The sequence below is a fragment of the Temnothorax americanus genome, unplaced genomic scaffold (assembly GCF_048541705.1).
Source record: "Temnothorax americanus isolate GAGA-0224 unplaced genomic scaffold, ASM4854170v1 Scaffold10, whole genome shotgun sequence".
NCBI lineage: Eukaryota > Metazoa > Arthropoda > Insecta > Hymenoptera > Formicidae > Temnothorax > Temnothorax americanus.
Window position 1 is genome coordinate 1,595,695 of NW_027509231.1, and position 23,822 is coordinate 1,619,516.

General features: G+C 35.1%; 1 protein-coding gene across 4 annotated transcripts; it reads left to right on the top strand.

Annotated features, from left to right (window-relative positions):
* The first annotated feature begins 730 nt into the window (after positions 1 to 730).
* On the top strand, positions 731 to 23,470 carry Mf (myofilin). Of its 4 annotated transcripts, none has more exons than XR_013257784.1 (8): positions 731 to 889; positions 8,533 to 8,669; positions 8,995 to 9,151; positions 9,633 to 9,721; positions 15,909 to 16,052; positions 18,687 to 18,941; positions 21,183 to 21,282; positions 23,209 to 23,470. XR_013257784.1 is itself a non-coding variant. In XM_077411752.1 (8 exons), exons 2-7 carry the CDS (start codon positions 8,570 to 8,572, stop codon positions 20,724 to 20,726), a joined length of 828 nt encoding a protein of 275 aa, XP_077267878.1. In that variant the 5' UTR covers positions 731 to 889; positions 8,533 to 8,569; the 3' UTR covers positions 20,727 to 20,736; positions 23,209 to 23,470. The 4 variants fall into 4 exon arrangements, 3 of the variants coding, with proteins under 3 accessions (XP_077267878.1, XP_077267901.1, XP_077267889.1); XM_077411752.1 differs by lacking the exon at positions 21,183 to 21,282 and adding an exon at positions 20,644 to 20,736; XM_077411763.1 differs by lacking the exons at positions 731 to 889; positions 21,183 to 21,282 and adding exons at positions 1,149 to 1,306; positions 20,644 to 20,736.
* Positions 23,471 to 23,822: the final 352 nt, after the last annotated feature.

The following is a 23,822-nucleotide window of genomic DNA, read 5'->3' on the forward strand; positions in this document are numbered from 1 at the left end:
GAATGAGTCATTGCTCAACGGAACAGAAATAATGCAAGCAACGGTGATTTACGTTGCGGAGAAAACACGAACGGCTACCGAAGCTAGCGAGTTGATCCAAATGAGTCAAAGAAGAGAAAATATTCTACTGTCAATTACCGTCTATCGCAAAAAGCGATGATCGAATTCTAAATTCTAAAAATATTACTAGGAGTAAATTTTAAAAATTGCTGTCGAGTAACTATCGTACAAAATTATAGAACATCGTATTAATGTACACGCACATGTGTGTATTTCTTAAGAGGAAAGTAATACCATTGGTGGTGCTTTTATCATGTTATAGCCTCATGTTAAAAGCTTTCTCAATTCTCTGTTAGATAAATAAAAACATACGCCCAATATTTCGTAAATACAAATCTCATAAATCTATACAAGATACTATTCTCTCAAGTGCTTGCGCAGGAAACGTGCGAACGTCAATTTTACATTAACGTTATATAACGCCGCTATGTTTCTACGCAATGTTCTCAGAACTCGTGAAGCATTTTCCACCCCTCAGGTATATACAAGATATTCGTGTACACCAACATCTTAAATCCGAAACGTAATCTCAAGTGCAAGCGAACTTGCATCGAGTTGCGACGAGGGCAAGTTAGTGGAAGCTGCGGCGCGCACATTCTGTTCTCTTCCCGTCTTTCCCTCATCTTCCTTCCCACGATGGTCTCGTTCGACCAATCGTCTCTCGTTGGCGGGGGTTGTGCCATAAATGTCGCGTGGCTTATCCCAGATCCCGTCGCCAGATCGGCGCCACCGTGTACACCACCAACGGTATACTAGTCCACACTTTTGACGGCAGCAGCCCAGTCTAAGGTCCAATCCCCGAACCGAACGGTCGCCCAAAAATACTTAGGTAAAGGTCTAACATCCTTTCTCTCTCTTATACTTTCTTTCTCTCTATATCTTTCTTTCCTTCTTTCTCTCTCCGACTGAGAAAGGTGCAAAATTTTCTTTTTTCTAAGAAAGAGAGAGAGAGAAAGCGAGAGAGAGAGAGAGAGAGAAAACGAATAACGGAAGCCGCGGGAAAAAGTTTTAGCTACGATGAATCGAGAAAGGGGTAGCAAAAAGAGAGGTGCGATACAAGCGCCATTGTGAGTGCCTATACCTAAAGAAGGAACAAGAGACTTTCCCTCAATCGCGTGAAAAAACGATGCGATTTTCTAACGCGTTTTACCGAACGCGTCCGCGATCTACTGTGCAACAGTGAAGAAAGAAGCGCCTGGTCAGACGTGGTCCTCCGGCGCTGCCAAAACTACGTCGCATATCTTTAGTAGGAACTCGCTCTTCGACTAACCCACCCACGCAAGACTGCGTGCTAATCATGTTCTAACTATCAACCATGTTCTCTACATTTTATTCTGTTCTTATATGTGTGTCCTCACGAGTATTTGTATTCACAAACTAATGTCACTAATTTAGCGAAGGCTTGTAGATTAATAAAGCAAATTTAGACTAATAATTTTAATAAACGCGTTCTTGATGTATATGACATTAATGTATAGTAAAAAATAATAAACAAAGAGATTGTGTGTGGAGTATTAGTTCTGTCATCATGTCAAACTCATCAGGGTTCATCAAGACTCTGTAACAATAAATTGATTCGAGATTCATCATCTCGAAATTCAGGATTTCAGCCTTATTTCATCGGTCAAAATAATTGCTCGATGTTATTTTAATATATGTTATCTTTACTCACAAGAGCGCTGTCATCAGTTACGCATAATCGCGACCTCATTCGTGATCTCACACTATTTTTGCTTTGCGTGACTAAATTGCTACCCCGTTGCCGTTTAAAATGACGTTTCTCTCTGACAGCTGTATAACGTTTAAAATCGAGTACAATCGCGCAAAAGTGTGCGAGCCTTTCAGAAAGACAGATAAATAGCACGAACTTGTACTTGCGTAATATGTACCTACTTTTTCATTTTAACACTCACGCGTTATTGTCAATTTTCTGTAAAATTGCATTTGCATTCTAAATAAAAATTTGTTGATTGCATTATGTGTGAGAGATTATTCAATTATTCGATAATTTATCCCCCGCCGGAAGCAAATTTTTTTTTAATATCCTATTTGCGTGTGGTATTGATATATTTTTTAATCGACTTGATATATTTTATTATATAATAAAAAGTGTGAGATTATATACGTGAGATATATACGTGTTGTAACAGATGTTCAACGGTATCATTGATTAAAAGTATAGTTATTTCTCTTATTATTATAGTTATTTTATTTTCAAATTTCTTAAGACTTTAAGACTCAAAGTTCAAAAAAAATAAATCTTTAATTTTTATAAATTTAACTATAAATTCAATATTGCCACGATATTACGAAATTATAATATTACTCAGTTATTGAAAGATATCGATCGCAAATAATAAACACAAATTGGTTTTCAAAAAATCTATTGAAAAGTATATTTACAGATTTACAAGATCCTTTGAAGACAATCTGCTCTTAATAATAGATGATGATTTCATTACGAAAAACCGCTTGGGACACAAAAAGTTAAGATGCCTCGTGCACGATCTCTCGAATACGACGACTTTAAAGCGGTCCTTGTTAACGTCGGAAATTTATCGTCCTCGCTCTTCGTGCCGATCGTATTCTCGCCTCCGCGCCTCCGGTGAATTCTAATTTCGTGAAAACGAAACTTGGCAATGGCCGGTACGCATCGTCTACGGTTTCCTTTTTATTGCAATACCAATTTGAGACTCGGTGCAGCACAAGTGCGCCACGCCTAACGGTCGTCGAGCTTATGCCAATCGCCTGCAAGTGCCGGATTGTTTATAATAATTGGCAACGATTTGTTTAAAGCTTACATAACGCGAGCGCGCGCACGATCACGTATTTATACCGCCGACCGAGAATAGCCGATCAGCGCGTTCCGCCAAGACCGATGCACACGTCTGTTATCCGTTCCCTTTCTACTGTTAAAACTCAAAACAATTTACTTATTAATCAAGAAATGCGATGCGAGCTTTACGTTTCTATCAGCTTTTAACGTTTTGTTACTAGAAGGAAAAGTATCGTAAGACTCGCTTAACTTAAACGGTACGTCTGACCGGATTGTGTAGCGTCACTACTTTCTGATCGCGTCAAGATCAAATTTAACACTGTTATAAACGTGACATCCAAGCGATCTGTCAATCGCTCTGTCACAACAAGTGAGATCTAATCTAGAAATTAATTTTGTTTATCTAAACATCCCGAAAAAACACGTTCCTAGCATTAGCTTAAAATAGACTTTATCCAATGCAATAGACTAATTTCTCAAAGCTGTGGTAATATATAAAATAGAATTCTGCTACCATCTTCTTGTCTTATTTGTGTGAAATTTTTCTCGTTATCCCTATTCGTACACCGTTGAAAACAAAGGTCCTGTGTGTTAAAAAAAGTCCTTGTTAACATTTTTGTGTAAAATAATCAACACATACGTGTGTAGATTTAATATCAGTGTTACCACTTAACACATCCATATTATGTTAAATTAAAACAAAAATTTGAGTGGACCGTTTTGGACATGTGATTTATGTTATATTTAACACAAATTTTCCAACAGTGTAAAAACGCATCAAAAGTGGACTCATAAAAAAATTTGCCATCCTTTCTTTTTTTTATATTAATTTAAAAATTAACGAATAAAACAATAACAAATAAATCTTTAGCTATTTCTATGTTATAACTTTTTTTTATATAATAAGAACTGATTATCGACGATACTTATTAATTTCGGCTATGTGCAGAATGATGGAATAAGATTTCTAACCAGAAATTATATCTCTCATATGTAAAAAAAAACCTACAGTAATTATATACACTCGAAAAACATGAACAAAAATTTACATAAACAGTGCATTAAATTAAGACCCACGTAATAAAAACTTGTGCGTACAATAATCAATGATAATCGCATAATGTCATCGCATCGGCTGGAACATTGTCTAACCGGAATGACCGTTACTACTTCCCACGCCACAGCTACTCTTGCGTATCACGTAACATACACTGGTCTTCTGCGTGGTGCCGATAAAGTTTCGACATTAATATCGCGATGTGCGAAAGTTTTCCTCCGCGTGATTTCCTACGAGACCGTCACGTGGATTCCCGGGGCTTTTAACAAGTCACGCGAGCTCCGCAGAGTCTAAAGAAGCGTACGCACTTAAGAAATTCGCGTTCGATCGCCCGCCTGCCAAGTCGCCAACGTCAGTTTCTAACACTTTCTAATTGAACCACGTGCACAAAGTACTTTCATTTTCTGAAAATAATCGTTTAATATAATACAATCGTGCAATATAGCGTTTAATAATAATACTGATTATGCAATATTATAATTTTTAATAGAAATAATTTTTCTCTAAAGATAATAACAAGATAGTAATTTTTTAATTATCAACAATTAAAAAAGCCTTAAATTAAATTTAAAGCTGCATGTATGTAAATATGAATGAGTAAATTTATCAGCTAGAAAATTTTTACTGCAAACGCGAGAATAAAGTATTTACTGTACAGCTTCAAATAGTGCATGTCGTATGTAAATAATTTTACTACCATATCTTACTAATATATATAGAAAAATGATTTGGGAAGCCGTCCAGTAACTATTTAATATAATTCGTCATGAGAAAAGTTACTCGAAATGATAAAGTAAGACAGCTTATTCCATAGATGACTAAAGTTTATTTTTGAATTAATTCAAAGTGAATTCTACTTCAACCGGACATATAATGTATTATTATTTAATCAAGCTGCATTATGTCAAGCTTGGCTATCTTACGAGGTCGCGTGGCGCGGGTAGCGCGGGATTTTCAGCCAAGAATGTTAGAACGACAGGTGGAAGCGCAGTCGTAAACCGTAATCCTCTTGCAACGCATTGGGAGGGTCAACTAAAGCTTCGCACGTGTTAGCGAGAGAGTGCCAAACCTCTTGATTATTTAATTCGTCACGCGTCTTTCATGACACGTATAACGCAATGATTCGTAAGACACGCATATACGCGAATTCTTGTATTTTCGCGTACAATAAATCATAAAATAGTTTGATTAAATAACAAGAGGCAAAGGTATTCTATATAATTACGAAATCTTTATTTATACGTAAATGTTTCTGATAAAAATACAAAAATAATTAATATTATTTTTCTATCAAAAACTTATTGATAAAATATCGTTTCAATAACCTATGCCTAATTTCGATTTTTATTAAAAACTCATATTATATCATATGAAAATTAACGTTCACAAAACGCGTTAAATAAACGATTAATTAGTTACATATAACTATTCGTGTGACAAATTAATTTTTCTTCATTTATAACGAGCAAGTAGTCTATACTAATTAAAAGTTATTTCAACGATAATTAACCTGGTTCTCAAATTGGCTGTACGGATAGAGGAACGTATTGCAGTTTTTGAATCTACGTCCCAGATGATTTGACCGTGCCATATATATTTTTAGAAGCCATCTAGATTACCACGTTCGTCCAGATGAGGATTTAATCTGCTTTCTCTACCGCGTGTGTTTCTACCCTACCGCACACGTCTATATCTTTCAACTTTGTTTTTCGACGTTTTTACGTCGCTTAATAAAAAATTGTTCTCCAGTCTGCATTCTCGAGTAAGCAAAAAGGAAAGCGTCGCGGCGCCGACAAGCGACGCGCCGCGCCGTGACGCATGAGTCTCGGATTCGCGATAAAAATACGATTTCCCGCGAAATTCTCATTTCCTCATTCAATTTATATTTATTTTCCTTGTTATTATACATGTAATATTTAGTTTTTAGAACTGTTTGATAAATTTCTTTCAATTCAACGTTTTGGCGTAGAAATCTGCGCAAATTGGTTAGCGTGTCAAACACTCGTGGCTCGATTCATTTTCACACGGATGCGATTTTAAGATCAAGATATTCTCGGACGATCTAGTGGAACTAGGTACGCGACGCAACATGTCAAAGAATTAAGATTCTAAACTTATAATTTCAGAGATTTCTTTTTACACCTAGCTAACCGATATACATTATCGCTGTATTCTAGACATCTTTTAGAAGAATATTTTCAAATTGATATAAAAAAATTCAGTTCTCCAGATATCGCACAAGGCGTAACAATTCGAGATCATAAAAGCGTAAATTCGCATTCCATGCGTTCGTCGAGATCCGGTGCTGGAATTGCCATGACTGTGAGGGATTTTACGAGGTCATTATCGTCGGGACATACTGGTACCATGAGTCTCCAATGGGGGTTCGCGAAAATCGGTCAAAGTCAGACGGAGACTCGTCGACTATGCTGCCTCGAGCGCGACTTCTCTCTCGACGCTTCCACCTGTTACCAACTAAAAACGGACCGGGGCCCGGGCAGCCTAAATATAGCGGCCGCGCGGGTGCGAATCCGGGACTCTTGCGTCACGGCGCGGCGCGGCGCGTCGCTTGTGGGCGCCGCGACGCCTTCCTTTTTGCTTACTCGAGAATGCAGACTGGAGAACAAATCACGAAAACTTAGGGGATCTGCCTACCCTCCTCGCATGCTTTCTAAATGCTCGCGGAGATTGAGTTGCAGAGTTCGATGCGACAGCTCAACTATAACTTGCTTTATAAAAAGCTCGAAAAAATTAATCAAAAATTAATTCTCTCCAATTTTATACATTTTTTTCTAAAAATGTTTTAATTAAATTGCTGTTACACATATTACGCATATATTATATAAAAAATATATATAATATATCCTTATAAAATAATATAAAGATTTTAAAATTCTGACAACGTTTACAAGAAGCGATCAACTGTTTCATATTTTCTACAAAGTGTATATAATACATAAACAGATGGCTACTAATTTTCAATGAAGATAACAGTGTCAGAATTTTATAATCTTAATATTATTTTATAAGAAAAAACGCAATATCAATAAAAAATTCCAATATTTATATTGAAAATATAAATGTCACGTACCGAAATCATATTGCATGCACGTACATGCACTTAATACAAATAAGCCAGATATATTTTTTAAATAAGACTAACACAACGGGGTAACCCCATTTTCACTTCATCTTCACGACCTTCAGTCATTCCCGCCGAGAATGAAACAGGAATATCTGTGAAACCGCTCGGGCGATCCAGGGCGACTATAAAGTACGCGTGACGCTAAAATTAGCGGCATCCGTTGCGTCAACAAAAAGAAAAACGACGCTCCCGTTTTGTGTCGGGCTACTATTGCCCAACGCAAGAAACCAATCTTGCTTTCTCACGCGATCGAAAGCGAGACGCGACTAAGTGACAATTTTCGAATTACAAATCTGAATTTGACGACGTCAATTTATCATTTCGTCAGTTCAATTTAAGAACAACGTTATAGTGTGTTATAGTAATTTTTGTGCAATTTGAAAAATATTAAAATATATATATATATATATATATAATGCTATATAGATAAAAATAAGTTAATTGATTTATATCTTCATATTAGCTTCTCTCATATCTCCGAATATTACCAAACATTTTTTATTAACAAATTAAAAGAATTGACATTAGAAGACGGAGAGAGAAAGAGAAAGAGAAAATTAAACTAGGGTTGATACGAATTCATCTGGCAGGATTATATCGTGAATAAATAAAGGGATTGACTGCGTCATGATAATGGATTGCGGAAATGGAGCACAGTTTACTGAAGCAAGGTTAAAAAAGCACAGCCGCACCTACGCAAGTCGTTAAATTTAAGGTGGCTTATGCAATCACCTTGGGCCACAAGAATTTTGTATAGCGCTTATTACCTCTCTCATAGAAACATTGTTTCCGATTGTATTAAAACAAACCTCTGGTAATTTACATAATATTTCTTTATCCTATTCAAAAATAAAATAGTCAAAGCTTTCTACATATAAAATTTTTTGGCATAAATTTCTTAATTTCTAAAGTTCTTCCATATCTGTGGTCCATTTTTTGCAACTTAATAAATTACTATTGCAAACGTTATACGTGCAAGAAATTGAAAGAAAGAGTAAACTTTTAGAGTATATAAAAAACGCTAAAAGAGATATATCTTTATACGCATATAATTGTCACATTCTCCTTTATTTAAAAATTTATTTACTGTACTTTTCTTTAATAAAAGTTTAATTAAACGCTCTTCTTTTCACAATATTAAATTATTCGAATTAAAATTCTTCGAAATAACATGAATTAAAAAAAAAGTTTATTTACCAATTAATCAATGTCTAAACTATTTTGGAATTTGATAAAAACTGATGATTTAAATTGGGAATATGTTGCATGTTCTTTAAAGTTTTCAGCGATCTTTACATGTACGACAGTCTTTACATTTCCACACGAGAAAAAGCGATTCCTACAAAGAATATTGAACGATTAGGAACTTCTATAAATATATATACTCTCGCAAAATTGTATTCGCTCGTATCCTCGCGGCTCGTGAATCTAGCTATTTTTTCGGCGAGAATCACATGCAAACTAATTATCTGTTCATTTTTTTCCTTATTACAGCGAACGAGTGTGGTTAGCAGTTCAGTAGAGCGGCAAAATGGATGCGCGATTCAGAAGCAATCTCGATATGATCGGGCGCAACGAGCCCATCACAAGGAAGGCGAAATTTTGGCAGAGTTACGTACGGGCCCTGAAAGGTAAGACGTTCACTTCACACGCGTATAGAACTGTCTGTTTCCCTTCGAATTTCCAATAAATATGAGCTCTGAATTTATATTAATTGTACAGAGTTTTCCACGTATAAAAAGCAAGATGCGCGTAAACATTTCTAAAAATTTCTTGCATATATATTTCGTCATATATCCATTTTTTACGCGGCGTTTAATCAATTCAAGATATGTACGTTTAGCTCATCAGGTTGTTCGTGCTATGTACTTTTTATTTAATTTTAATATCGCACGCTGTTTACTGTATAAAACATCAAAAGAATTTTTTTTTAAATGAAAACCGAAATGAAAACAGGCACTGACGACATCAGAGCTCCCGAGCACACCCACAGGCCCCGCGGCATTTTCCGCTCGGATTTTCCTGAGCTGCATTCCACCTCGTGGCCGTTTGGAAAGTCAATCTACGAAAACCCGATTCACGCAGCCGACCGTATTAATGTTCCCGGATACAGGTGTGTACGCGAATTATTTTCTTCTCGTTCGTCATCGTTCATCGCCACGGATAAGATGATTAGCGACTTATTAAAATTATTAAATTCCAGATTTATTAAAATTAGCTAAATTATACAGAATGTCAAAATACAAGACAGAATCGTATTATCGCATTCTTTTCAGTATGTTTAGACACACATTATTTATACAACGAATGTATTCTAGATATGTCTTGTATATCGATTCTTGGCAGACATCCAAAAATACGGAAATATATCTGTGTCGGCCTACTTTGCGAAATTTTAGTCCTACTTTCTAGTGATAATAATCAATATAATGGTGAAATATGTATAAGTATAATTTAATAACTCTTTATATTTTATTTAAGCAAAGAAAAAAACTTGGAAATGAGTGTTAAATTATTATGAATTTATTATGAAATCTATGCGTTCCAGGTTTGCGATATATTAACGAAATTACGTTTTTGTCTCTCTCTTCCAGGTATTTACCCGTGCACCGTGAGATCTACGGCTACTCGCCAAGGCAGCTGTATCCCCATCAGTACAAACCCGTAGAACGCTTCACCCCCGGTACGTACTAAAGAACTGTGACCAAAAGAGTCCAAAAGAGAGTAAACGGCGTCTTAGAAAAAAAAATCGAAAGCGCGAAACGAAACGAAAACTCTTATAATACCTCGATGTCGAACGAGAGCGAGAGAGTGAGAGAAAGTGAGAGAGAAAGAGAGAATGTGAGAGAGAAAACGTGAAAAAAAATAGGAGACAATAAGCGCGATGACAAAAACAGAACGAGCAGCAGTATAGAGTAGAACCGAAAAACGCGAGTAAGAAACGAGAAAACGCATGAACGCAGAGAATGGATTATGAAAATCACCAAGGCGTACCGTTACCGCAATGTGTTAACAGATAACTACACTAGTTCTCGTGGACCTTCCTAGATTAAGTTCTCGATGTATAACCCGGTGCTTTTGGCTTCTGACCGGCGTTCTAAAAGGGACGAAAAAAAAAACAATACAAGCGGAATGAACAATCATTCTCGAGAGAAAGACATCGTCGCATCTTACGCACGCACATCACGCGACTCTCCGGGCCTTTCTCAGAAGCCAGAAACGCCTCCCCGGAGAGGTACCGTACATCACATTCTTACCCCTCCACCTTGCCTGCATAATTTAACCGAGGAAAAAAGAACTTATATCAAACACGGACTTGCCATTCTTCCACCCGCCCAACCTCGCCCCCCAAACCCCGACTTTACGCCACGTGTCGCTACTACTCCGATATGTGTAAAATGCGTATGCACTTTTTGGACGTAAAACGTGATGTCAATCAGACCGTTTGTTTAGTCTCACTGTAAATCGTAATAATAATCGTGTCTATACCTTCATACCATACGCCATGTGTAATACTAATAATTATTTTACGCGTCTCTCTTTGTATCTAAGTTATTATACTTATATCGCTATATGAGAACACATTTACGTACGTATAAATATATGTACAATATGTTTCAATATCTGAAGACTTCTCTGCCTCGCGACGCTCCACTTCAGAGTTACATCCCTGTCTTTGAATCCTAATCGATTGATCGAGACCGAACTCAGATCGACATGACATAAACTTACGATGAAATACTCCGTCATATAAAATAAACACGATTAGAAAAAATTGAGGCGGGTAATACTTTCAACAAAATATTTAATTAATCAAAACTATATGTTGTAATTTCAATATAATATTTAATCGCCTCAAGTTTTCCTATATAGATTAAATTAACATTGCCTTTCATTATCATATCAGCTTTTTAATATTCTAATTTAATAAATTTGAAATCACTCTAGCGCATAAAAATATAATTTGTCATCTTAAATAAAGAAAAGATCAGAATAATATCGAAATGATCAGTTCTGAAGAAATTGATTCTTCTAAATTTTCGTTATTCAGCACGATCAAATAAATAAAAGAAATATTTTCCCGTTGTAATAATGTATCAAATTTTCTCATTCCAATCATCGCATATTTCTAATAATCAAATTAACTATCTAATTTCAACGAGTATAACTTTATCAACGGATCGACCATTATTGATATCATGCCTAATTTGAATCGAGCATTCAAGCATCACGGATCATCGTTCATCGTTCACCGTTCCATCGATCATGGATCACACGTGGATCATACGTGTCGTGCCCGAGGTGCCACCCTGTGACTCGTCTCTAGAGAGAAAGTGCATTTCCTACCTCGTCGTATGTTCATCAGTAACGATTCAGAGTTATCAAAGTGGGGTATCTCATTGTCGATTTGCGCGGTCTCGCACGCCGCTGAGCAGAGATTCTGATTTTCTGATTTCCAGGCGCTAGACCCAACAAGTGGTTCATACTGAATCGCATCATCGATTTGAGTGACCTTAGACGCCAACAGATCTCCCGAAAGTGGGAGACCAAAGAGCGAATCGCGCTCACCTCCCGAGCGCGACGTCATTGCTTACGAAACACGATTAACTAACGTCATGCACAATCTCAATAATCCCGCTTATTCCTCACATTTATGAATATCACATTACACTATACAAACATATGCATCACCCATAGAAGGAAGCAAATAATTGCTTAGCGTTTTAATGTCTAATAAAATTGTTCCACGTAATTTTTGCAATCGTTAATGTAATGCTTTTCCAAAAGTATTAGGCCGTGACCTTTTTAATAATTTTTTTATAACGGTTTTATTAATTGCAATCAAATGTGATGTTTAATTAAAAATAGATTAATATAATTGTTGTAACGTGGAATGTTATAAAAAGACAAATTGGTTAATAAATAATGAAATTTTTAAGTAATTTTACTTTCATTACTGTATATAATCACATTTTTGCATATTTTTCATCTAATCATTGATTATATTTTATTCGCGCAATAGTTTAAACATTAAAATAAGTTAAATATTAATGTGCACAATCACGCATTTAGAGAGAGCACTGTGTACTTTTAATCAGGAATAGGTACTATACAAGACAATTTTGTATAAAAATTAAATATATGAAATTAAATAAAATCACGTATACACGCATCCATCGGTTTACATCTTACAATTACTAATTTATTATTACTTACAAAATGTCAGTCGCTTTTTGATAATATGAAACAATCTCATATCGTAATCCTGAGCATTGCCAATACACATCCTTTCTCTCCCTTCCTTTCTTTCAATATATTAAGATAGTCGAAAAAACATCGCGATTTTTCACGGATGAAAAAACGCGCCACCAAAAAAAGAACATAAAGTTTTAAAACATTAGCCATTGCGATTGAAAACCGAAATAAAAAATTCGACATTTTACGAGAGTGCAACAAAAACCTTTTAAAAACGACAGCTAAAAAATCAATAAAATAGTCATTTCTTTTTATACAATTTTTATAACGCATTTTGCATTATATTTTTTTTATTTTTAATATAATATGAGACACTCTCACAAGGACAGGGTGCGAACATCCATCAGTATTCAGGAATCCTTAACTCTTACAGCTGAGGTGGAGGTCGCAGCTTGATTGCGAAAAACCGAATAAGCCAAAAAGGAGATGTAAAACAGCAAATTGAAAACGGGATAAAGTGGTGGAAAAGCAGACTTTTCTGATTATCATATGCGCTACTTTAAGCAGCATTGTACACAATCATACAGTGAATTAGTAAATAATTATGTGGTAACAAAGTGGAATTGCGATTGGCACAAAGTGTGTGATAAACATATGGTAGTTTTGTCGGAAAGAGACAATACACGCGTATTTGAGCAGAGCTGGCGGAAGAGTGACGTGCGGAAAAATTTTCCTTTTCAAAAAAATTTTGATGAAGAAATAAACTGACATCGAGAAACATGGCCGCCCAAAACTTGAAAAAGCTAGAAATTTTCTCTCGACGCTTGCGCGTTCTAATTCGTGCTTCCGATTTTTCAGACACAACATCGTCGCCTGTCTCCCCATAAAAATTGTCCAACTTCTTCCTATCGTGGTACAAATGCAGTAAAAAAATATTACAAATATACCCACAAAAGTACACTTACACCGATGTAATTTACTGAAACTGCCGTTGACACAGCTGACAGCGTATACACTTCTCAATTTTACTTACATTATTTGTGCGTTATCGCAATAAATATAAAGAACAGATTTTATGATCCATGCAGTATAAATTGAGATTATGGGAGATCCAAGGGTGATGCGCGTAGAAAAATCGAAAGTTTCTTTTTAATACACGCTCTAATCGGCAATAATACATGCACGCGTATTTACTAACAATGGGCAAATTAACGTGCAATTAATTACAACCAGATCCAGAAATTTCTATCTTTTTCAGGATATGGCATGTACTTTTCTTTCCTTAATTGTCGATCCCCAACCTCTTTAGAACCCCTTTTCTAGTTAAGTAAGCTAATTTTCTTTTAAGCCACCTCCGCCAAACATATAATTTTGTCACGACTGGAATTGCATAATTAACGACTGCTAATCTATGATAATTACATGGACGTATACGGATCGTCGCAATACTAGTAATAGTCATAGAGGATCGCCACGAATACTGTACATAGTTTACGTTGGATTGCACACCTGGATTTTAGTACGTATCGATCTTTAACGAAGGATTTTAGAATTTTACGTAACTTATTCAAGCTTCGAAAGCTTAGGCAGTGTGACAGATTAACTAAAGTTGATAAATTATTAGTGCAGCATTAATAACGGGGGAAAACTATCATAGCCACAATATTCGTAAGATAAAAGATTTACAATGGAGAAATAAAATTATATTAATATATCGATTATCATTTTATCGAAGCAAAATTGTACTAAGTAATCGGCAAATATTTAAGTTAGATTATGAATTTACTAATAAAATGTGCAAAATATGAATTAGAACTAATATTCAGCGATAGTTGTAGTACGTTGTAAAGTAAAAGCAGTCGAAAATTGATAGCTTTATGATATCGATAGTTACTGCTAGTGCCAAGCTTAAATAGTGACTAGCTTAAATAGTAGTGACTGAGCATACGATTAATAATCATGATTAATAATCACAAAAAGAAAGTTTGGCAAGCTCTAGTTTAGCCATAGCCGTCATAATTAAGTAAATTAAGCAGCATTTTAGCAGTACAGATCACCGTCTCTTTATTTATTTTCCATTACGAATTTTGATAACCGAATCGTTTTTTTACAAACCGCCGCAGTTTTTTTTCGGTCACCGACTCTTTTTGAGAAGCAGCTTTTTTCCACAAGGTTAGTATGCTTTTTTTCACTTTACGTGATACGTGACGTCATGCTACTTTTTGTGACAGCGCTGATTCTTTACCTTTACACACAGCCACACAAGTTCGGGGGTCTGCTTATATACACATCGGTGTTAAATTTTAAATTTGAGAGAATGCGCGGCCGATGCGACGCCCAGCGGCGTCGACGTCGAGCCTGTGTAAAAAAATCAGCGCTGTCACAAAAAATAGCATAAAGCTTATCAACCAGGGGGTCTGCTTATATACACATCGATGTCGAACTATAAATTTGAGAGAATGTCGACGCGAACTACCCATTTTCAAGTACCGCGCGGGCGAGTATCGCTGGTGGCGTGAACCGCCACACATACATACATATGCGTCATGCATAAAACAGCAAGCATTATTATTAACGCAACTTTAATTTAAAAATTAATTTTTGACTCACCGACCTCGATGCGCAGCAGCGGAGATGTAACTACGATAATAACATACAAATATAAAATCCAAATTATAGCAACGTTTAAAATGATTAATATTTTAAAAAATATCTCCTTAGCTCATTAAATTTGATATTTATATACTTATTAAGTGAATATTTAAAATAATTATACAATTTTTATTAGTTATGATAAACTAATAAATTAAAATACATCGGAAACAATTTGTCACAAGTTACTTTTATACGAACATATTGTTCAGTTTTGAAAGAATTACTATAGTCACACACACTAATGCATGCATGCATTTTTTTATTTCTGCGTTTAATTAGCGAATGACGGTTCTATAATTAGCGATGAGTTTAAAACTTTGATTTGCGATATACTAACTAGACGAGCTCTGTTTCAAACTCTCACTTAAAGTTATAATTCGGTTCGCCTATAGGAAATGCGAGAAGTTAAAAAAAATATATAAATAGATATTAAAAATATATAAAAAGATTCTCTAGATATTGTACATATGCCATATTTAGTTAGCTATATCATAATTATGATATAGCTAACTAAATAATTTAATTTATCTGTAATATTTTAATAAGTTCTTAAAATTAATTGCATTATTCCTCTATGCGCTTGCCAGTATTGTTGAAGTAAACCTAACGACGAGAAGTCCGATATATTTTTCGTAAACCATTCGGGATTAATATTTCCATATCTATCAAATATCTATATATACATCAATATTTGCATGTTAAAAGTCAAGATAATATAAGTCTTTCGCAGATTCTCGACGTTATATAAATTGATCGATATATTTCTTTCCTTTTGGACGAAATGCGAATGCGTCAGATTAATTTTGAACAAGCAAAATAATTTTAAATATCCCATATGCAGCAAAATTATTTGAATAATTTATGTAGCTAACATTATTTTAAAATTATTTAAAAAATTTAGTATCTGAATATCAATCACGAAAGGTGTTCGCAGCGCATTCGTCGAAAGAAACATACGAGCAAAATGGTAAATCGATTTTTGCCTTCATTCTCACAAATGGCAAAATTATACGATACAGCGAAATCATTCGACGCTGAGAAGGCTTGGACCGACCATTTGAACCGCTTGGCGGACATCGACAGGCTCTACCCGAGCAAATCTCCGCTTATGGCTCGTCACTTAAGCCCACCGCTCAGTACGAAACGATTGTTCGATATTCACGGTGAGTATAAAACGCAACTTTACTTTAATTTAAAAATTAATTTTTTGACTCACCGACCCCGATGCGCAGCAGCGGAGATGTAACTACGACGATAACCTGTAACATACAAATATAAAATCCAAATTATAGCAACGTTTAAAATAATCAATATTTTAAAAAATATCTCCTTAGCTCATTAAATTTTATATTTATATACTTTAAGTAAATATATAAAATAATTATATAATTTTTTAAAAAATTCTTTGTCAAGTATAAGACCTAATTTTGCGACTAAAAATTTCTTCGTCTTACTGTTTATTTAAATCCAAATATAATAGAATATTGAAATAAAAAATAAAGAATAATATATATATATATATATATATATAAGAAATAAGAAATATTAAACAATTAAACTAGCAAATAATACATAAAAAATAAACTTACCCCAAAGTTGCTCCGCTGTCGCCTGATGCCTCCCAGGCCTGCTCCTCCTCTCATTAGGGTACGTAGCACTTACACATTCACAATACGGTAATTACGCGCGACACTTTGATCGACACTCCCGAAACGGTTGTTATAATGTAACGATCGCGCGATACTTTTTACGACATCTTTGAACAATTTTGCACGCACTTAATTTTGCTCTCCCTTCGGGATAAATCTCGGCATTCTCTTTTCCTTGATCTTCCGTCGTTGTTCCATCAAGGCTCTTGAACAAATAAAATTCAAGTAATTTGTTACACATATTTAAAATAATTATACGGTTTTCGAAATAAAAATCTTTCTCTTAAGTCTAAATTCTTATAGAATTTGATAAATAAAAGTTTAATTATCGCCCGTATTTATTGCAATAAATCAATAATTTATAATTTACATTGTCTATTATATCAATTCTTTCTTCATAGATCGCGCGAAAAACTACTTCAGTAAAGCTATTATTTCAATCCGCATTATAAATTATAAATATAAATCATTAATCGCAGGTCGTGAATCGTAGGGACGAATAAAAGTTATCAATTGCTCGTAGGAAATCATTGTATTAAAAAAATAATAGCATGTAAAAATATGGAGCGGATTGTGTAGCATCTAGCCGGCTCGAGTGTCGTCGTATAAATGATAGCGCGGTAACCTTGTTTACGCATACCGGCCTACACCCCCTCCCTACGCCCGCTGTACGCCGAACAAGCAAGACAAATTTTAATTGCCTACTTATAACCACCGCGAAATATTTAATACCTTTCAAAATTTATACATTGAATATTTCGTATCTCACATTTCGATAAATTAAAATATTATCGCGTACATTTACCATTTACTTTATATACGACCGATCCAATTCGGTGATTCGTGCATAAAACCGCGTTTTAAATCCAAGATCTTTAATAAGATTTAAATGTTATTTTCTATGCGCGACGTGAGATATAGCATCGTAAAAAATCTATAAGTAGATATTAAAGAAATAAATTAATATCGCGAATAGTAACTAAATTGTAATACCTGTCTTATTTAAGATAAATAAAAATCGCGCGACGTATCTGTTTCAATAGAAAATCATAAGCGCGATGTACTCATAAATGCTAACTGTAATAAATCGAGAAAATAACCGCGTTTCGAAAAGTAAGTAATGCGGAGCGACTCGTTGCCTCTTTGAGTGTCGCCGTGCGAGTGATAGCGCGCGGTAACCTTGTTTACGCATAATGGTCTACCCCCCACCCGTCTCTCCCGCTGTCCGCCGAAAAAACAAAGAACTTTAACTGCCACCTTATATATATAACTGCCGCGAAATATTTAATATCTTATAAAATTTACGCTAAATATTTCATGTTTCACATTTCTAATCAATTGCGATAGACGAATCTGTTATCGCGTACATTTATCACTTTGTACGATCGATTCAATTCAAGTATAACTCCGCGTCTTAAATCCAAAATTTAAAAAATCACATTTAAAATCATAATAAAAATTTCGATGCGCGACGTGAGATATAGCATCGCAAGATGTGAGATATAAATATTTATGTAAATTAATGTATTTAATTGTTATTACTTTTTTTTTAACTTTTTGTATGATGAGAACGGTAAAATAGTGTAATTTTAATAAATGAAAAAATTAAATTAAATTGTAGCAAAAAATGTAACGATTTAATTTTAATCTTTTCTCTTAATTTATTATAATTACGTTTCCTTTCGGAATATGAGAAATCGGAAAATAGTGATAATGAAATGAATTGGTTACTGTTTTTTGATCATATGCCAGATAATCACAAATTTTATTTTTCAAGTTTAAAGATTTAATCATCCTTTTTAAATGGAATTTTTCGATTGATTTGTATTTGCACTTAAATTTACACTTAAATTTTTATGAAAAGAGGTTCAACATTAAACCCTCTTTTAAATTTCATCTTACAAATAAAGAGGTTGCCTCATTCTAGCAGCTTTGGTAGGTCGTAAAGATAGAGCATTTGCTAAACAATCACTGCTAATAATATTTCGTTCTAGCGCACAAGAGAAGTCCGAAGGCTGTTTTACAGTCATATATACAGCCTTACATAACTAGTATATATTTATAAACAATATCTACCCTCGGCAAAAGCTCAGCACCGCCCGCGAGCCAGTCTGCAATCGATTCCAATTAAATTCGTCTCGCGCGCAGGTAATCTCGTGGACGACGACTTCTTATTGCCACGTCCGTCGGTCTTGCTGCGCAAGAAGCCGTTCTTCGATCTCCTGGAACCATCACCAATGGCACCCATCAGTGCGTTCACTAGGGACCCATGGTGGTACCCGAGCTACGCGCCGTATATTCCGAGTTACGCTCAATACCGCACCCCGTTCTTTTTGAGGGACAGCTATCTCAGTCCAATTAAGCGTAGCTATCTGTGGAGCCGACATCCCTTCAGGCCCTTCGGTATGTATGCCCACTAGCCCTCTGGCTCGAATAACGTACCGTTTCTTTTTCATGGCGATCAAAGATCAATGCCAACTCAATTTTAATTATTAGAATTTATAACCATTTATAATCACTAATAAATTAATAACAAGGCATCCAATAAATTGTACTCAATTAGTAATGACAATTTCGTTTCAAACGTGAAAAATAACGTGGCAAATAACGATTACGCAAATTTATGTGACGTGGAGTGGCATTGGTCGTTGACAAACACTGACTACAGATGCTATTAAAAGATGTCGAAGCATTGCGAAATTTCCGCTATATCGTGGCTATTTAAGGCTACGCGTTAAATTTTAAATTTTAAATTTTTAACCCAACTAGAAAAGACGCGTAAAATATTTAAATAGCTTCTTGATAAAAATTTTCTTTGTAAAACCTGTAGTCAGTAATTAATATATTTGCGATTACTGTTGCTTTTTAATTTCCTTAAAAGGACAATCGTAATCGCAAATACACATGTAAATCTAGACTACTATCGCAAAAAAGTTGAGAGAAAATAATATTATACACTTGTATTGTGTAAGATGCAACAAAAGAGCTATTTCACAAATTTTTAAAAATTTATGTAATATTTTAAATTGTCAAATAGCAAGACATAGTAGTCTAGAACATAATGCATTTTTTTAACATGCACTTAACATACATTATTAAATTACAGTTTAAACACCGTGTTATGAAAGACGAGATATTTTTCGCACAAGAATTGTTTTGCATTTCCATTCGTTTTCGTAATATACGTGAGCTATTGGAACCCATACTCAGCCGTCTATCTTTTTACCAGTAGAATAGCCATAGTCTCGGTATGGATTTTGATAATTTTTCACAATTATATATCGACGCCATTAAACATTTAGGGAGATGTTTCTACTGGCAAAAACTTTTCTCACAATTATCCTTCAATCACTGAATCAATCAATCGATCATTTTTCTTCCAAACATGTGAAGATTTTTTTCAACGTAAAACGATAAAATTTGATTGTATGAAATTTAAGCAAAGTTTAAAAAACTAAGAAATAACATATATATGACAATTGAATTTGCTCTCGAAAATTGAGTCGGCTAGCTCGAGCATGAATTAAGTGACAGAAGTCATCGCCAGTCGCGTGACGTCGGAAAACGGATCGGAATATCCTTTCACTTGTCACGTCGATCGAAAATATCAACCGTCGCGGCCAAATGGAGATATTTGGCACCTCGGCGATATTGCTGATGATTTTGGCACAGGTTGTGCCATCAGCTTCGTCGAACTGTGAAATTGCGAACACCTGGTGCCAATTAAGCTGGCGAAATCGACATTTCGGGTATAGGTTTGTTTTTTGAACGCGTTCCACATTTTTCGAAACCGACTGCGAAATTTTATTCTTGCTTAATCTCCAAGTGAGTGCTTTTCTCAAGACTATTTTTTTTTTTGAAAATTGAATAACATACACAAACACCAAGAAAAAATCTAAAAAACGTCCGAAAGGTGCCTCAACGTTGCAAGTACCCTTCAGGCACTTCAGACGCGTTTTTTTATTTCTATCCTGTTTAAGATCTCACCAAAGACAAGTGATTAACGACAGACTCGACTCTATCAATTTGCAAAAACCGAGAGTGTCCGATGCAGATTTAATGTAATGAGACCGATGCTACAGCAAACGAATGTCTATCATTTCAGGAGCGTTATACTACTATTATTCGCAGCCAGTTCCACGATTTCACTTTACCAGCCCGTGGTATAATAAACGTACCACGAATTAAGCGAAAAAAAGTGAGCGATAAGAGATTAAAGTGGCCGAAGTGTTGAATCCCTCGCACCCCATTCACTCGTTTAATAAGTCAAACAATCAATAATCTCAATCAGAGTCGGCGAGGATAGTGATATGGTGGCGCATCACGATTCCGAATACGGTTCTCGTTTGCGTCACTTAAAGCGTTATTACACTCGCTATTAACCTGCAAGTAGAACGTAACAAATGAGTGATCAGCGTATGTATATACATCGTAATATAGGCCCGTGTTACGGCGGCTGTTTGAATGAGAGAGAATTCGGGCCTCTTAACCCTTGGGCTACCACGCGTGTCTTCTCTTCATTTTCGTTAATTACCGTTACATCGACAGTCCCATATGTCGGAAAATGCGTTTCTCCCCTCGCGTAACCCCCCGATTGCACTCGTGTATTAACTCGACTGTTTTTTTCCCAAATGTTTTTCCCAGAATGCGTCACAAGAATGTTCCCTAATCCTTGCGGTAATTATTAAATTACCGAGCCATTACTCCGAGTGAGGAGAGCCGCTGACAGAATCTCAAACACGCGGTACGTGCCCGACAATATCTGCCTGTCCCCAGTGGTGAAATAATTGTATTTGTACAGTGATTAAAAAAAAAAAAAAAAAAGCTCCATTCCGCAAATTACGATCGTTGCTTGATGCACATTTGCCGCATTTATTTGTAAACACTAGAAGAGTTTCAGTTTTGCTCCTCTGCGCCAAAGTGACTCTAATTCGTTAAATATCTTTTTGAATAGCTATAGAAATCTTATAGAATTTTAATAATCTTGTTATCGATGGAAGAAAAACGATAAAATTATCCGCGTACGCGTCTTATATTAATTTTATAAATTGTATAAATTCAACTTTCTTTTTTGTGATTAAAGTAAAAATATAAAAAGGACAATGCAAAGATTTCTTAAAATACAGAAGCTAGTATATCTTCTAGTGTTAAAATCAATGTATCATTGTGTATGTATCGCTCGAGGATTATTATACCATTCGCAAACCATAATAGCACTCACCGCTTGTGGGACGCGACGTTTAGCATAACGTCTAGTCGTTCTCGGCTGTCCTCGAAGACAGGAGCGGCAGTCCAGAAGCGTCGTAGCCGAAGGGTTTCGTTAACGAAACATCATCCTAATTCCTCACGTAATCGGTAGCATAATCATCTAATCATAAAGTTGTTTTACAATCAACATCTCTCACGACGGTCTGTACTAGGGATCGGACAACGCACAACGCGCCGGATACGCCGCCATTTTGAGATTTGAGGGTCCAGTCGAAACTCGAAAGCAACCGACGCGCCGCGCGCCGTGCGTCGCGCCCGCGCGCGCGAAGTTTCAAACTGTACTACTCTAATGCAAAAGTAACCGTTCGAATGTTTATTATGTTCAATGGTTTAACCTTAAATAATTTATATTGTATTATATTCCAAAATAATGTAAAATATCTTAATAATTATTTATATTTATGTAAATATAATATCTTTACCATTATATTATTTACTTAACACATATTGGATGTAAAATAAATATGATACGAAGCGGAAGTGACCCTCGAATGGCGGCAATCAATCCGCAGCCTGTTGACGCATTGTCTGATCCCTTACTAGAGGATCCCTAGTCTGTACATGATTTGAGAACCTATATTTTACGAACCATCATTTTACTCATTTTTTTCATGTACACATATTTTCAATTAATGTGCATATCATATTTTGAGTTTTTTCAGTGAGAGACACTTGTGTGTCGAATATTTATACGTCTCGAATACCCCCAGACGAGTGTACCGGGAGGGCCTCGTTCACGGTGTAATATTTCTGTTCGATGTAGCATAGCTAATATATCAATATATTAAATGTCGCGTAGAGTAGTTACTACTTATAATTTACCAGTTTTCAGCTTGCTGTGTTAAATTTAGACCCATATTTAGCGATTGATGTTGACGCCTTTATAATACCGCCGTGTTTACATTGTATTTATAAATGACTAACTGCCATCGGTATAGTCGAAACATTACACCGCGTACAACGAAGACGTCTAAAAATCTGTTTTGTAATGTTTAACTGTACATCGTATGAAAATTCCATGAAATCGTTCTGTTAAATTTCCCGAAGGTTTCTACGAGAGGATACGTATTACAATTTGAAGATTAATGAGAATTCTTGCTGAGCACGGCAAATGTCAAAAATCTTTGGCATCTCTAAAAATCCCGCATTTATTTTAAACGTCGCACATATCAATTCACTTTGTACACTTCCTCCAGTAGAAACCTCGAAGTTAGGCTCTTATGGAAAAATAATAAATCAAGAATTGAGCTTATCTCGACGTCGCATTGATAAGCGCGATTAATCGACATAAAGATTTATGCTTTCTCAAATATTATTTTTTTCATTTAAATATTTTTCCATAAGTGCACGTGATCATTGTTCCGTTTTCTCATGTTTGATCAACGAATTTCTCTTTTTACAGCTCACGCTTACTGATGACTGCCTGGTGCCACGCGGAAAGCGTGAAACAAAAAAAAACAACGAAAAAAAGAAAAAATGATGCCTGAAATAGGTCAACCAAAAAAAGGAAAAAAACTTACATCATGTCCCGAAAGAATTTTGGCGTCTCTTATCACAGTGCATATTTCCACGGAATTTTATTTATTTATTAACATTTCCCGTCATATGATTTATTGTACGTTTCATCCATAATCTGAAATAAAATAAACACTGCCAAAATTTTATTACGCAACCATCAGTTCACCCGATCTCATTTCCCTTCCAGGCATAATTTTCAAAATGACATCCTTATAATTTTAATTATGACAATTTATGATTCATAATTCAATTTTTTGATTTAACAAAATTCGGTAATTAATTCCGATAAGTTGAAATAGAATAACCATAAAATACATATTCTTGATTTGATAACAATCGTAAAGTACATTTCGCTCATTTATATTTTGAATTAGTAATGTAATGTAATATGTATAGTATATAACACATAAGTAAGAAAATCCTTAAAAAATTTAATATTCCCTTTAGTATCGAGAAAAATATGTATATTATATTATAATTATATATGATCAGCATAAT

What these genes read in the sequence shown, in the direction of transcription:
- Mf (XM_077411752.1), top strand. Translation starts at nt 8,570, where the DNA reads ATGGATGCGCGATTCAGAAGCAATCTCGATATGATCGGGCGCAACGAG. An exon ending in TTACGTACGGGCCCTGAAAG is followed by an intron (nt 8,670 to 8,994) that starts GTAAGACGTTCA and finishes AAATGAAAACAG; the next exon opens with GCACTGACGACATCAGAGCT. An exon ending in ATTAATGTTCCCGGATACAG is followed by an intron (nt 9,152 to 9,632) that starts GTGTGTACGCGA and finishes TCTCTCTTCCAG; the next exon opens with GTATTTACCCGTGCACCGTG.